Source organism: Lepidochelys kempii, chromosome 25 (genome assembly GCF_965140265.1).
Source record: "Lepidochelys kempii isolate rLepKem1 chromosome 25, rLepKem1.hap2, whole genome shotgun sequence".
NCBI classification, from domain to species: Eukaryota; Metazoa; Chordata; order Testudines; family Cheloniidae; genus Lepidochelys; species Lepidochelys kempii.
Window position 1 is genome coordinate 9961604 of NC_133280.1, and position 15642 is coordinate 9977245.

A 15642-nucleotide genomic window follows, 5' to 3' on the forward strand; every position below is an offset into this window, starting at 1 on the left:
GTTCTTGGCCTTTCTGGTGAGCCTGCCAAGTAGTGCCAAGAGTGATGGTGAGCTTGTGATGTGGGATCTGTAATGGAAACCCACTAAACTCATCTTGTATAGGGGCCACCAAATGCCCATTAACGGGCAATGATTTTTAATCCCGATTGAGCTGAGCAGGCTTCCTACTGATGGCCTTCAGGCAAAAGGCTCTGGAGCACATTTGTCATATCCTGAGGCATCCCGCACCCCAATATGAGCAAGTGCTACACCCTCAAGAGCGAGATTTGCTTTCTGGAAAGATAAATGTATCAAACTGAGTTTGGACATTAGTGGAGCTCACACAGGCAGGGTTTTCTCTACCCTGCTCCACTCTTAGGCAACATCTCCCACACATTACATTCCTCACAAACACACGCTCAGTCAGCCACACCCAGTTCTTAAAGTGACAGCTCCCGTTAACCAAAATACAAGCATGAGATGCGCAACCCAAAGGGGAGAAAAATTTACTACTGTAACCTCTAAATTCACATCCCCATACAATGTCCTGCAATGTGAAATAATTTAGATAATTATTCCAGCAGCCTCATGCTAACATTGATTTCACTCCATATGGGTCACCAGACAGATCTGACCCCATAACCATCAGATCTACAACACAGCCCTCCCTTACTTCAGCTATTGGAGGAGGAAGGCACACCCTTCTCTGCGAGGAGCAGCCGACCGAGCGGGGAACAACTATTTATGAACTAGCATTTAGAATGCTGGAGAACAGGATTCCACGGTTCCTGTTTCCGGGAGTAGAGTATGGTCTAGTGGTTAGAGCGAGAGACAGCACAGACAAGAGTAAAGAAGTCTTAGTTTGGTTTATCTCCTGGGTTTAAACTTGGGATCTCTAGAACGAAAAGCGTAAGCTCCACTGTTTGAGCTAACTACATTAGCACTGGGCAGTAGCAGGTTCAAACTTCTCTGCTGTCTAGCCACTAGACAGGAACAAAGATCCACCCTTTGTTAGTGTGGGTTACACAAGCACATAGTTTGGCCTATTTCTTCTGAAAGGTAGTGTGGCAAAGTGGATGACATCTGGGTCTGTCATGCTAGAGACCTGGATTCTTGACTACAATGACCTTATCCAACCTCTCAGTTATCCTATCTGTAAAATCGATGAATGACAGTTGCCCCCTATAAGGTAGGTATACTGCATTGCTTAATAACGGCTTGTGAAGCACACAGAAATATTACGAACAGTCAGTGAAAGAGCTCTGATTAGAATTCATTGGCTCTTGTCTTATAGCTCAGTGCACCTTCCCCTAGGCTACAGGGCACTGGGTAAATGAGTGACATTCTATCAGTTGTGCAGGAATGCATGAGCTCTGCAAGATGCATGATGCCTGGCAGGTCTGCCTGGAGTCCCTTATTTCCATCTTTATAAGACGAATAAACTATGCTGAATTTCTACAGGACTTTTCATCTAAGAATAGATAAGCTCTTCGGAAACAATAATTAAAAAAGCCTGGCAACAGCCTGGTGCCATCTCACCATCCCCATTTGGCAAATGGGTGAATGGAGAGACAGAAATCAGTGGTCTCGTTTCCCCAAAGGTGCCGAGCATATGGAGCTTTCAGTGACTTCAACTTCTCTGAAAATCAGGCCACGAAGCTAATCAAAGCAGGAACAGAACCTACGAGTCCTGATAGCCAATCTCCTGCTCTAACCAATAGAACAAACTCCCTCCTGAAGCAGAGAAAGAAGTGACAGGTCTGTCACTTTCAGTGTTTTGTGAGTTTACTGCTTCAAGAAGACTAAATTTCTAAACAGCTGTAAATGATGTCAGTTCCACACAGGTCCCTAAAAAGCAGATTTAGCCAGAGGAACAAACATCCTATACTGAAGCTAAATGATTTATTGGGATGACTGTCTAACAGTGAATTTAGTGGGTGGCTCTAAGTGAAATACCAAATCGAGCCCAGCTCGGAAATACAAAGGGATATTGTCACCATCATAATTGTGTTAAAAATAATCTAAAAATGTGTTAGTAATACCTCCTGTTATGGACACAAAGTATTTTAATATTCTAATTTATCTTTCACTATTCATACTGGTTAACTTTATTTGCATTTCACTCAGCGGGTAGGCAATGAAACTAAGGGAGATCAGTTTCATTTGTGTTTGAAGGCTCTCAAATCTAGAATCCATCCTGATTCATCAAGCGCTTAAGTATTTTGCTGAACTGGGATGGAGCCAAGCACGTGCATAAGAGCTATGCTGAATGGGGGCCACAATTAAATTAATTTGTGGGTCTTATGGACCAGCCCAATAAAATTGCATCTGAATTTCCAGTGATGCAACAGAATGTATAAGTAAAACCATCCTTGTCACTGAAATAATAAACAAAGTTGGACTGTGTTTTCAAAAGTGCCTTGTGATTTTGGGTGCTTTAGTTTATGAGTGCCCAGCTTATGTCATCTTAATGTGGCCTGATTTTCAGAGGCCAGAAGATCTGGCCCCTTTAAGATATCTCAAGTTCGGCACCCAAAACCTGATGATTCTAAAAAACACAGGCACTTTTGAAACTTTCAGCCTAAATATATAACTCCCCCCAAAATGCTTCCATTCATCTTGGACAAATGTTTAGAAGTGCCTCAATGACTAGGGAGCCTAAAGTCTCCTGGAGGGGATTTAAGATCCTAAATTGCTTAGGTGTTTTTTTTTCAAATTGTAATAATTAAATTTTACAAATTTACGGCCTTACATTTAGGAGATAGTGTTCTCTTGTGCCAAACCACTGCTATTATAAAGTTCTAGGAATCAAAGCAATTAGGAAATTAATTTTTCTGGGCAATAGGAATGCAAAATATCTGATGGGGAGGAAACAGTATATAATTGGAATGGAGAGGTAAACAAGGAAATTAACCTTTAACCAGTCAATGCTGGCCCTCCAGCACCAAAAACCTTAGAGCCGACCTTATTCCAAACAGGACAAAAGAGCAATTAGGTTGTCATGTTTTCTGACATTCAAATCTTGCATTACAAGAATCAGATCTGAAGATTTCAGAGCCAGGGGAGACCCAGGTAGAACTAACTAGCTCTTGCCCCATTGGCTGACTTGTAGAACAGCTGAGCCTGAAAAGAGGCTCCCACAAAGTGACCCCAGTTCCCACGATAAAGCTCTGCCCCTTCCCTCCCCTGTTCCTGTGCCAGGAAAAGCTCTTACAAATGCTCCATCTCTTAGCCAAACAAGGGTTATGCGCCTCTGGGCAACTAAAGTGAGACTAGGTCTAGCTAAGCCTAATCAGATAGCCGTGTACTCTCCAGACTGGCTTAAAGAGGCAAGTCTGAACTGTGGTAAAAAATCTAAAAGGGTTGCTTTTGTTTGAGTTTCCATTGAGAGGTGAAGCTCCCAAAGGTGACTTCATGCTTCCCAGAGAGAAAGGATGAATATTTTTAAACTGGACAATTTGACAGTGCTTTATCTGTAGCTTTCAAAAATAAAACCACGTACACGTGCACAGACACGCATGTTATTTTACTTACATGCACACAAACACAAACACACACACAGTAAGTGTACAAACAGCTCCTGAAATGTGAACAATGAAAGATGCCACACTAATGTTCACAAAACCAGAAGAGGACACATGGACGAACAGATGGGGGAAGACAGAGAACTGACAACAGCCACAGAGCTGGGGTACATCTGTTCATGGAGTACCACTCCACCGGGCATTGCCGCCCACTACCTAAGGTTGACTTGAGAATGCTCAGAACTGCTCTCCAGCGATGGCTTCGGGAAGGCGGCAGACCAAAAGGATTAGATACCAAAGGGATCCTATGAGAGGCTTGGTTCTCCCACAGGCTGCGGAAGGTCCCGTCCACACCATGGATGGGACTGTCCCAGCTGTGACAATACACAGCTGTTGTGGCCGTGGTCCTGATCCCGATGTGAACAGGACTGAAAGCTCCACGCTTGGTACTGTCACCCTCCTTCCTTCACTTATACGGCTCAACATCTGAGCACGACCCTCTCCCTGCCCCGCGTTACCCAGAACTCCCTTCCTCTCTTTTAGGTCCCCCTGGTTAGGCAGAGCACCGTTCCACAAGTGTTGCCAAACTACCAGCTTCCCTGGGATGGGAACAGGTTCTCAGTGGGGTTTGGTTTCCTCTCAACCAACCTGGGGGATGGGTGCAGAAGATGATGAAGAAAATGAAGGAAACCACCACCAACCCAACCACCTTAGGGGAGCTCATGGCCGTTTTACCAGATCTTCTGTAGAACTGCTTATGTTCTAATCCACAGGCCAACAGGGTTGGCTCACACCAGCCACCATTCTGCCCAGAAAGCTCTGCTTGAGGGCTCTCTCTTTTGGGCCACTCCCAGGGTTCATTCCCTACTGGGCTCGCAGGGAGACCTTACCTGATCTCAGCTGCTTTATCCTTCCATTACTGGCGCTTGGGTCGACGGGCAGGAAATCTTTGAACCATGTAATCTCAGGGTCTGGGTTCCCGCTGGCTGCGCACAGCATGGTGGCCGTCCGCGTGCGCTCGACCACCTTCAGCTGGGGTCCCATGTCAATGTTTGGGAAGCCAGAAGGCAGCTGGTCTTCTGCGGGAGGAAAGCAAAGGAGGAGGGGCTTGGTTTAGTGCCCTTTCAAGATCAGGGGTGGTAGCGGGAAGGCTTAATTCAACAGAGTACTCTAAAGAGAGACTGTCAGCAAGAAACCCAATCCATTTCAAAGAGCAAGTTCAAAATATTTTCAGATATGGCCCCGGCATCCCCCTCCCAATTGTTGTGGCTTTACAATTATTTGTATTACAGCCAAGCGGCTCCAAACAGCGATCGAGGCCTTGTTGTGCAGGGCACTGCACACGCGGAAAGACGATCCCTGAGTCAAAGACATTACAATCTGAACAGGTCATATTTTCCTGTTTTTTGGTGTTTTTTTTTTTTTTTTTAAGTTCTTCTTCCCCTTGCTGCCCACAGAGCCTTGGAAATCGGCCAACTGCACAAAGAGTGAAAGTGACTATATGTGAAGTCATGTCAAACGGACAGTGGAAACTAGCCGAGAAAGGAGGGGAAAGATCTTTCAGCTATAGTTACCTTCGGGGACACTTGTAACAACAGGAAGCAAAACTCTTTTAGACAGAGCATGATTTTTAAGGTTATTAATTTCAATAGTTGCGACTCTAGGACAAAAAAGAGAGACACATCAACAGCTACAAAACAGCTCAGTTACCCTCTTGTCCTCTAGACCAGTGTTTCTCAATGACCGGCCCATGGACCGGCGCCGGACCGTGGCAGCCTCCTTGCCTGTCCCTGAGATTTCCCTGACACAGTTTAGGAACGCAGCAAGCCGGTCCCTACTCTAGAGTATTGCTCTAGACTTTGTCTTTCCCAGGGGAAAAGGTGTAGTCGTAACTCGAGTTAGCGAACTCGTGAAAATGAACATGGGATTGGCTGCCCCATAGTCTTCACTATGCTAACTCATGTTAAAACCTAGAGTGACTTGGAAAATGGATTTTCCACCCCACAAAAAATGTGGAGATTTGGGGGGGGAGGGAATTAAAAATTTCAAATTGGAACGAAAAGTCAAAATTTTGAAATTTTCCATAAAATGAAATTCTGGGGGGAAAAAAGTGTCATTGTAGGTCAGTCAAAAACATTTTGTTTCCATTTTAACCATTTTTTGATGTATATGATAAAGTAAATTTCAAAACAAAATGGCATTTCAAAACAAACGTACTGAAACTTTCCGTTCGGAAAATGTCAAAAGGGGGCCTCAGACATTTTAAAAAATGTTTTTCCCAACGAAATTTTGTTGAAATAGATACAATTTGCGCCCCCACCCCTCCCCCCAAATTTTTGTTTTTGGCTGAAACGTCAACTGTTTTGGCTAAATTTTGTTGCCCAGCTCTGGTGAAAAACTATAGACTGCCTTGCATTCCCTAGGATTTTACCTTGCGTTAGGTACTACGTGATGGCTAACACAAGTTAAGGACACACCATTTTTTCTAGCGAGGACCGCCCCTCATGCCTGACAGCCTGCAAAGAGGATATAAGCAACATGGGACAGCTTACAGAGATTCTCCTTTAACTCCAGTGTGGATGCATTAGGAGCCCAGGGATCAGTGGGTTCAAGTCCAGGGGTGGGCACAGCACAAAAATTTAAGAATGGGATTTTTCCAAAGCCTGCAGCGTTGGTCTAAATTTGCTTGCACTGAAGATAATGGGTGTTTTCATTGGCGGTGGCAGCAGAGATACGCCGATGCTGGATGCTTTTGAAATCCCAGCCTACAATGCCCAGGGTTGTGAAACATCGCAGACAATTTCAAATGCAATGGTGAGGTTGCATCCTTCTCGCACCCGGCTGTGTTCCCGGGTCACAGGCCAAGCTGTGTACTACACATATGGCTGAACCCAAGGGACAATGGGACAAAAGAGAGGAACTGGAAGCCTAGACTTGTTGCTTCTTCCCCCACCCCCTCTCTCTTTTAAATGAGAGGCAGCCACAACTCCCAGGTCCTAATGCTGGCTCTGCTAACTGTGTTTGGTTTTAGGTGAGTTATTTCATTTTGCTGTTCCGCAGTTTCCGCATCTGTAAAACTGGGGACATCACTGGGGCACAGAGTCAAGGTTTGTACAGTGCTTGGAAGCAGCGGAGCACTATGCAAGCCCTAACAAACGTCATTATTAACGGTGCTCGGATACCGCAGGGATGAACAGTATAAATGCCTAGACTGTCTGAATTTTCAAAGGCAGCCTCCTTGCCCTGAGCATGCCAGGGAGCAATGGGGGCCTGCTGTGTCCATTCGCAGCTAGTGACCCGTCAAGGGGGAGAAGCACTAAGCAGAAATCTGGTTAACGTACAAGCGAAGGGCTTGATTACACACAAAAACTGTACCACTTCTTAACAGTGTAGCTAAAGCAGTATAGATCCCCCAGTGTGGGTGCTGGTCTATCAGCATAAAGCTGCTTTATCATTCCCATACAGAAAGGGGAATAAGTTATATCGGTGTACTAGCCACCTTTATACCAATAAAACTGCATCCACACTAGGAGCTGTACCGATTATAACTATCTCAGTAAAAAAAAACAAAAAAAAACCAACACGAAACACATTCCTAACGGATACCGTTATAGCACACAACCACTGCAAGCAGACAAGGCCTAAGGGATGGCATTGCAGTTGCAGCTTGCCACAGTTTAACACACCAGACCACATTTATAGCATCAAATCCACCCACGGGGCAGAAGAAAGAAGAACTTCTCTCACTGTTTCAGCGTCTGGTTAGGGGTCTGTGAGATTGGCTGCTGGGTTCTGCTATAGATCTGTTTTGTGACCTCAGAGAAGTCCCCTTTTTGTGCCCCATTTCTTCCCCCCATCTGGTAAAATGGGGATATTAATAAGCCTCTTCTGGTCCCTCTCAAGATTGTTTTGTGATTTCATGTGTGTGACGTGTTTTAGGATACTTAGCTGACAGGGGCTTTTTTAGTGGCTCAGTATTATTCTGTTTCCACTCCACAAGCAGGCAGGGATTGTCTCTTGCTACATCTTTGTGTGGCTCCCAACACAAGGGGTCCCCCAACCATTGCTAGGGATTTTGGGTGCTACCTGAATAAAAGGTTAATAATAATAAAAGCAGCTGGGACATGCCACGGATTACCGGCCCTATCCTGTGTGCTGCTGGGAGCCCTCCACTCCCAGGTGAGAGAGACTTGGCAACTTGCAGGACTGGAGCTCAAAACAGTGTCTCAAAAGAAAGTCAAGGGAAGGTCTTAATTTGCTTTCTGTATTGGAATACAGAAACAAATTTAAGGGACTGAGCTAAACCAAGAGACCGTGTCCTTAGCTCACCGAGCTGTGGCTAGGTATTACAACAGTCTCTGAGCAGCATGCATTCCTGCAGCTTATATCTGCTGAGCTATGCAGGCCCATCCAAGAGGGAGCTCAGGACAAAGATGCAGCCTCGGAACTGCTCTGCCTACGCCCACTTCAGCCAGGCTTTTAATGCATTCCCTTCCCTTTTTTAAACAGGCCGTTGCATGTTGTTAAAGTAGCCAATGTCTGATTGGCTGAAGATGACATCATTATTGATTACTGCTCGCATTCTGTTTCCTGGAGATGCTACTCCACCTGGCTCAAACCCGAATCTGTTAATTTCACAAACCAATTAATCCGCGGAGAGAATAGCCCTCTTGACTGGCAGAGTGCGTGTGTGAGTGTAAGAGTGTGCGGGCGTTGGGGGAGGCCTGGTACAACTATTATTACTGAGTGTTTCTAATTAAACAAAAATGTTAATCTTGCAGCACATTGTGCAGAATTCCTCTGAGTTTAATTAAAACAACCGCGGCTAGAGGCGTGATCAGATTTGAGGATCAGATCAGCAGAGGAAGCATCTCCGAACACAGCATATTCCACTGATTCAAGTGCTAGGATTTCCTTCCTGTCAGGAAAGTGAGACTGTTCTTCATCCCTTAACAACTGGATTCCATGCAATAATGCAATCAGCTCAATCCCCACAAAGACATGAACACACCCCTCTTCCCAGTCGCCAGACACCAAACCGCACCTGCTACAAACTGCCTGGCTTGGACTGCGAGTTCTATTTCTAAAAGTAGTCCAAGTGTCTCCGAGAACAGAAGACTCATGATGCAAGATGAAGAAACCTGGAGGACACTTCTGGGCAGCTGTCTGCAGCTGACTCACGCTGGCTTTGTAGGGAAACATTTTCAGGTGTTGTGCTTGCTGTATTATTAGTCTCTCCCAAGCACCTTGTTCATACCTGCTCTTGGATTTAATGGTTTAAAAAGGCCTCCCCTGGGGAAAAGCTGGTGAATTACCTCAAGGCCACTGAACAAAGTAGCATGAGAAAGTGCAGGGGAAATGAGCGGGTGCTTCAGTATTCATTTATAATAAATCCTACCAGAGGACATGCTCTGCACTGGGGGTAAAAATGCATCAGACCGTCCGGGGCGCATGCGCTCACACGCACACAATCATACAAATAATGCTGAGGTCATGGACTAGCAAGCAAAAGCACTCGCAATCTCCGTCTCCTTGTCACTCTGGAAGGTGGCAGCTCTGTGTTCAGATAATTAACTGTGCTGGAAATGAGGATGAGGAAGAGAGATAAAGCGGGGGTTGCTGCTACTCTTTTCCCCGGGGTCTGCATGGTTGTTTAATCATTTAAAAGGTGCGTGCGCTATGTATTAAATGCTATGCTGAAGCAACATGAAGGACGCACAGTCAAGCACCTGGATGTCAGGAAATGCAGAAGTGAGAGTAACACTTTGCCCTTCTCTGCAGACACCTGGATCTCATAGAGTTTGACATATGTTAAAAAACTAAGCCTCACATCAACCTCCCCCAGATTATCACTGCTGCAGGAGCGGGCACAGAGAGCAGAAGCGACTTGCCCAAGATCACACCAAAAGTCTGCAGCAAGCCAGGAAGAAAAGAACCCAAGTCGGCTGAGTCCCACTCCCGCACCTTGCTCATAAGGCTGTGAGCACCCAGAGCTAGCTCTCATCCCCTGCATGCGTGTGTGTGACATGCCTTTGATACGCTGATCACATACTGACAGGTTTCAGAGGAACAGCCGTGTTAGTCTGTATTCGCAAAAAGAAAAGGAGTACTTGTGGCACCTTAGAGACTAACCAATTTATTTGAGCATGAGCTTTCGTGAGCTACAGCTCACTTCATCAGATGTTGAAGTGAGCTGTAGCTCACGAAAGCTCATGCTCAAATAAATTGGTTAGTCTCTAAGGTGCCACAAGTACTCCTTTTCTTTTTGATCACATACTATTTCTCTTTGTGCCTCATCCAGTGCATTAGATGCCCCACTAACCACTGTGTGGGTGAAACGAGACAATCATTGTGTTCCCCAATGAGCTCACACAGAAAAGTGATAGAAGGCAAAAACACCCTATCTCCCACAGATGAACATCTTCGCAGAACGATCCCTCCATGTCTGACCTCTCAGTCCTCATCCTTAAAGCAAACCTGCCCAACACCTCCAGAAGATGAGCCTGGGAGCTTTAAATTCATAACTCTGCTCGACACCAACATTAATGGATTTAATAAGACACTGGATATATGGCTCATTACTACAACAACACTCCTTTGTCTCACAACTGTAGAGATGTTACCTGCCCACTTCAGATTGAATGGCGTCTTGCAACATGTGTGATCTCCTTATCTGTTCCACTCTTGTATTTAGCTGTGACACTGGGTATGTCTAGACAGCAACTAGACACCCACGCCTGGCCCGTGCTAGCCAACTTGGGCTTGTGGGGGTCGGGACGTGTGGCTGTTTCATTGCTGTGTAGACTTCTGCGTTCAGGCTGGAGTTCAGGCTCTAGGACTCCGCAGAATGAGAGGGCCCCTGTAATTATATAATTGAAGATTATCTTAAGGCACAGTTGTGTGTCCAACCTTCCATTTCATATATTCTGACTTAAGAGTTTAGGTACAGAACCATAACGCTTCATTACACTGTATTCTTTTTTTGGCGCTTCGTTTCCTACGTTTTTGGCTTTTGTAAGAGAAAGAAAAAGAAAAACCAGACGACCACACAATCTTATAACTGACAAGACCAGCCATCAAAAGCCAACTGGTGCCTAGCAACGCCATTAGAAACTTGCACGCTTGTAGGCAAAGGGCACCAGTCTGATGACTTGAATCTGCTATTGCAGCACTGCAGGCTGAGCATATCTTTCTATACCTATGCATCATTTTTTAAAATAAAGATTGGATGTTTTTCTAAAAGATATGCTTTATTTCAAGAAGGAATTATTCCGGGGAAGTTCTATGGCCTATGTTATACCGGAGGTCAGGCTAGATGACCACAGTAGTCCCTTCGAGCCTCAATCTATGAACTAATTTTCTTCCGACTTGGCTTAATTTTTAGGTCAAAGCAAGCTCTACCAAACAAGTCAATTTTGAAGAAAATCTGGTGAGAGCTTTTAAAGTTAGCGAAGCAATTTTTAAAAAATGCAAATAAAATACTTTTAAAGTATGCCCCTTTTGGGCTCAACATTTTCGACTGTGCATTCAAAACTGAAAAAGTATTATTTTATTTATTTCCACTGCATGGGCGTAGACATAGTTGGGCCATGTCTCACCGAGTTAATAACCAGGCCCACCCAAATCTGAGCCTGTGTGAATGCAGAAGCCAACTTCCATCAGGCTGTGGATCAGGAACCCCTAGCTGAAGAGTGGGCTCTCAGACAATCTGTGAAATGCCATGGGTGGCAGGGAGCAGAGAACCAGCCTAGCCTGCCCCGTGCTGCCTCTGCCCAGAGCTGCAAACTTCTCCCAGCCCTGGACAAATCTGGTGAGAGCTGGGCCCTGCATAGGTGCCAACTTCCCTCTGCTGCCCTGGCTTAATCCATGCCTGCCCATGGGGCTATGGGGATCACTCCTTTTCATTGGCCAGCCCAGCACCCAGGCTCGATGCACTCATATCCCTTCTCTGCACCCAGTCACCCCCCTACAATCCTGCCTCCCAGAGATTTGCTACAATGTCCGATCTTTGGTCATTGCCCATCCACTGTAAATTGGGTCCCACCCAAATTTCCACTCGCAGCTTCACCAGTCACTGCTTCGCTGATCTCAAAAAATGGCAGATGGGGTTTTGCTTGAGCTTTCCACACACCCACACTGGGCATTACCTTTGGGTAGGGATCACGTGTAGAAAACTTCAGCACAAAAGGTGACTGTTTAGGAAAATTACGAGCACCTGCAAAAAACAAGGTGTTGCAATGGAGAGAGTTTTGCAACCTTGCCTATAGCAGGTTCTGCCAAGTTTCCCTAACAGTTATAAGAGAGTTCAGATTTATATAGACACTTTCATCTCAAAGTTTTCCAAAGTACAGCCCTTTTTAGGGAGGAATGGTTGTAGCCAGTGTTGTACAAGTTGTGGGGGCAGGGGAATTTTATCCTCTGACACTGGGCCAAACATCTACTCTTACAAATCCATATGGAGGTGACAGAAGTTTGTTTTTTCAAGTTGCATCTAAAAGCTGCACACAAAAGGGTGAACTGCATGGAACTCAATGTATCAACTGCTGCAGGGTAAAGGATGAAATTGACCCTGTTGGGATTTAATCCCTTGGTTCCTAGGAGTCTGGGTTTACACTACCAAGCCAATTCCCCTCCATCCTGTAGAAGCATAAAGAAAATCCTTGAGCAGACAGCCAGAGTGGATGCTGGAATCAATGGCTATGAAAAATACAGTCCAATTCCAGCTTTCAGAAGTCATGTATACCAGGCCCATGTGTCTCTGGGAGAGGATACAGTCACTCAACAGAGAATTGCCTTCCCCTTGATCCTGCTCTCTGGCCATCAGTTCCAACTTCTTTGTGTGTGTGCATGCATGGCTCTCTGCCCACAGCATCCTTCGCTGGAGAGCTAACATCTTTGCCCAGCTACTTCCTTCCCTTTTAACCAGCCTCTCTCTCTCTCTCTCTAGACCCAGCTCCTTTCTCTCTGTGGATCAAATTCTTAGAGAGAATTTCCCAGGGCTTCTGCCCCGCAGGTTTGAAAACATTTAACAGAGGTTCGCTCCGGACAGCTCTGCCTGAATTTAAGGACTGTCTCAAAGCTAACCCCAGATCCTTCCCCACTGCTTTTCCTTGTTCCTTCCCAATGATCTTCCTCAGCTACCTCTCTCCCTGCATATGTTCTTCCTTGAACTTCTTCTGCTCCTCCAACACCAGCTTCTCTCTCTCTCTCCCTCAATTTCACAGTCTGTCCTCAACACAGCCATGAAGGCTGCTGCCTCCTGATGCTGAAGGGCATTTAGACAGACAGTTGCATCAGGTACAGAGCAGTCACCCACCCCAGGCTGTTGCTGGACATGAGGGCGGTCCAAATGTGCTGTGCATTTGCCCAACCCGCTGTAACAAACATCTGTCCCTGGCTGCTCCTCCTGTGCTGTCTGAAGAAGGAGATGGAAAAATACAATCTGCTTATGCACGGGGGAAAAAAACCCTCCCATGTATGTGGAGCCTGGAGAAAGTCCACAGCCCGGAAGTGGGGTGCTTGTGCCAACCACTTTTCCTTCTCTGTAGGCTTCCATGGAGAATGTCAACAGCTGGAGTCAACAACAACTGAAAAAGCACTTCCAAAACCTCCCCAGTTTCTATTGCATTCTCCACACCCAGCAGGACCAGCTTTGCAGGCACAAACTCTGGCCATGTGGGAAAAAGCAGTCACTCTTTAGAATCACAGAGTTAGAAGGGACCGCAAGGGTCCTACCTAGAGTTCTCCCAAGGCTCAGATCCCTTGGGAAATGGAGCAGGAAAGACAAACCAGCCGGCCTGGCTGGAATCAGAAAGACACTACTGGAAGTTGAATGGTAGCCACTATGAGGTCTGTCCTGTTGAGTGCTTCTGCTCCTGACATACCTTTGCTTCCTGCTTTTGACCAAAGGGACACGACCTCTTATCTGCTGGGTGCAGCCTCCAAGACATCAGGCACGTCAGGGGTCTGATCCTGGGGCAGCTGATTCCCCAGTGTATAGGCAAAGGGGGCTATCTCTGACCCCTGAAGCATCAAATGGGGAGGGTGCCCTCTCTTTCTGTTCCTCTGACCGCCTGCACAGGTGCTCTGGGAACCCTGTAACTGCTCAGACCTGTGCATGACATGAATGTGCACACACGTGTATCTGAGCATGCCCACCACAAGGGAGCCGGCACACTGCAGAATGACTGCTACCCCATTCCCGCATGGCCCGTCAAAGCTGGGCCCCATGATTCCACACTCAACGGCGCGCTAGAGTAGCAGCTTCTGCAAGTGACAGGTCACATATGCCTCCCGTCTGCACTGCAGCCTCTGGCCTTATGTTAAGCATTAGGCTACTAGAGGCATGTTTGAGAAAGACAGGAATGAGGGACCCAAGGAAAGAGGAGGAGAGGACAGGTGAGGAGGAGAGGGGAGGAGAAGGGGTGAAAGGAGAGGGAGGCGGAGGAAAGGAGAAATAGATGCCAGCATGCTATCTTTCAGATTCTCTCTGTGATTGTAGAGGTTAATGGATTCATGCTTTGTTCTTTTAACTCTCCCAGCACTTACAAATGGGTCCGGCGCAGGGTAAAGAGAAGTCAATCTCTCCTGTCTGAAAGCAAGGAAAGGTCAGGAGAAGAATAACTTCAGCTTAGGAGGAGAGAGGAGTGGGCGGGGGGCGGGGGAGGGCAGAGAAATCTATAAACAACCTGCTACCCCGTCTGCCTCCCAGGCTTCCGGCTCATCACCTCACTTGCTCTTTCTCTCCGTCACTCAGATTTCATTATGTGGGGATCCAAGCTACCCTCCCACCAGCCAGCTAATACAGGCACCTAACAAGGTCCTGGTGGGCGCAGAGAGCTAGAGCTTGCTGAGCAGCATGCCACAAGTATGCTGGAGAGGTGCCGGCAGTAATGGGGCTCTGCTGAGCCTGGCTACATGCGTAGTGAGTCAGGCAGCCAGGAGAGGCAAGCTCCTGTTTTGTTGTCTGTCTCGCTGACTGACACTTATCTGATGCCGGTACCTTAGGAGCCATTGTCACACGGTGCATGCAAGGAGCCCCGCTGCCAAGCACAGCTCCTCATTACCTGAATGATGCAGCTCCTCTGTCGGAAACAGCATGTTCCCATTGCCAGGGCAATCCAGAGGCTTCGCTAGGACCAGGACTGCAGGACAAATGCTCTCTCTGCTGCTTCCTCTTAAACTCAAGTCATGGAAACCTCCTCCACAGGAACTATTACAAAGGCACCTTCCTCGGGAACCATCACAGCTCCTCAGAAATTAGTGGCACCCTACTGAATGCAGCTCCAGACCACTCAGTGGCACCCAGAGACAGGCGCTATCTTGTCAGAGAGTGGCCTTCCTAAGCCTAAAATTCTACAGGGAGCAACAACCTGCCACATGCTGCTGATGGGAGGTTAAGTGCCATGTGGTGAAGAAATGTAGGAGTGACATTGAGACTCAGACACCTGCATGAAGGGTGATGGGCGGGTGACAGAGACAAACAGGGCTGCATGAATGGCGTCAGGAGAGCAGCATGGAGACACCTACACAAAGGGGGCCGGTTGTGATTGGGCATTGGATCTGTCTATTTCAAAGACAGCTGGCATTTTGACAACAGAAGGCCACCAGCTGGACAGCAGGAGGGTGCTCCCTATCACAGGGGGAGGTGCTTTGCTACATGAGCTTTGTGTTAGGTCTTTGTTCACCACAGTAAATTGGGGACCTGCGCATAAATTCAGCTCACCAAATCACACTAGAGAACAGGATGACTGGCTCCTTACACACATAACTATAAAGTACAGGAAAAAAAGCTGCGTGATCTTGGGGGACTTTAATTTGAGGGACATATGCTGGAAGTCTCATGCTGCCAGTACTAAAACATCCTTGGACTATGTAAATACTATACATGTCAATTTCCTAACTCAAAAAGTGTTGCATTCAACACAAGGGAATTCTATATTAGACCTTGTCTTGATAGATAAAGAGGATCTGACTGCAGAACTAAAAATTAATGGCAGCTTAGATAATCATGACTTGATTACATTTATAATATGCAAACAAAAAAAGTCCAGAACAATAATAGCTGAAAACAATAAAAGCTGAAAACAATTATGAGCTGAATCAGCTTGGAAGAAGAATTTAATCAGAACATTGTGCG

At 46.4% G+C, this 15642-nt stretch overlaps 1 protein-coding gene across 8 annotated transcripts in view; it reads right to left on the reverse strand.

Moving 5' to 3' along the window:
* The window catches only part of PTPRS (protein tyrosine phosphatase receptor type S), a 247487-nt gene that overhangs the window by 87026 nt on the left and 144819 nt on the right, over positions 1-15642 (reverse strand). For all 8 annotated transcript variants that reach the window (XM_073323722.1, XM_073323721.1, XM_073323720.1 and 5 more), the window contains exon 5: positions 4394-4582. In XM_073323722.1, the coding sequence (XP_073179823.1) occupies positions 4394-4582 (189 nt within the window). The remainder of the gene's footprint in view (positions 1-4393; positions 4583-15642) is intronic.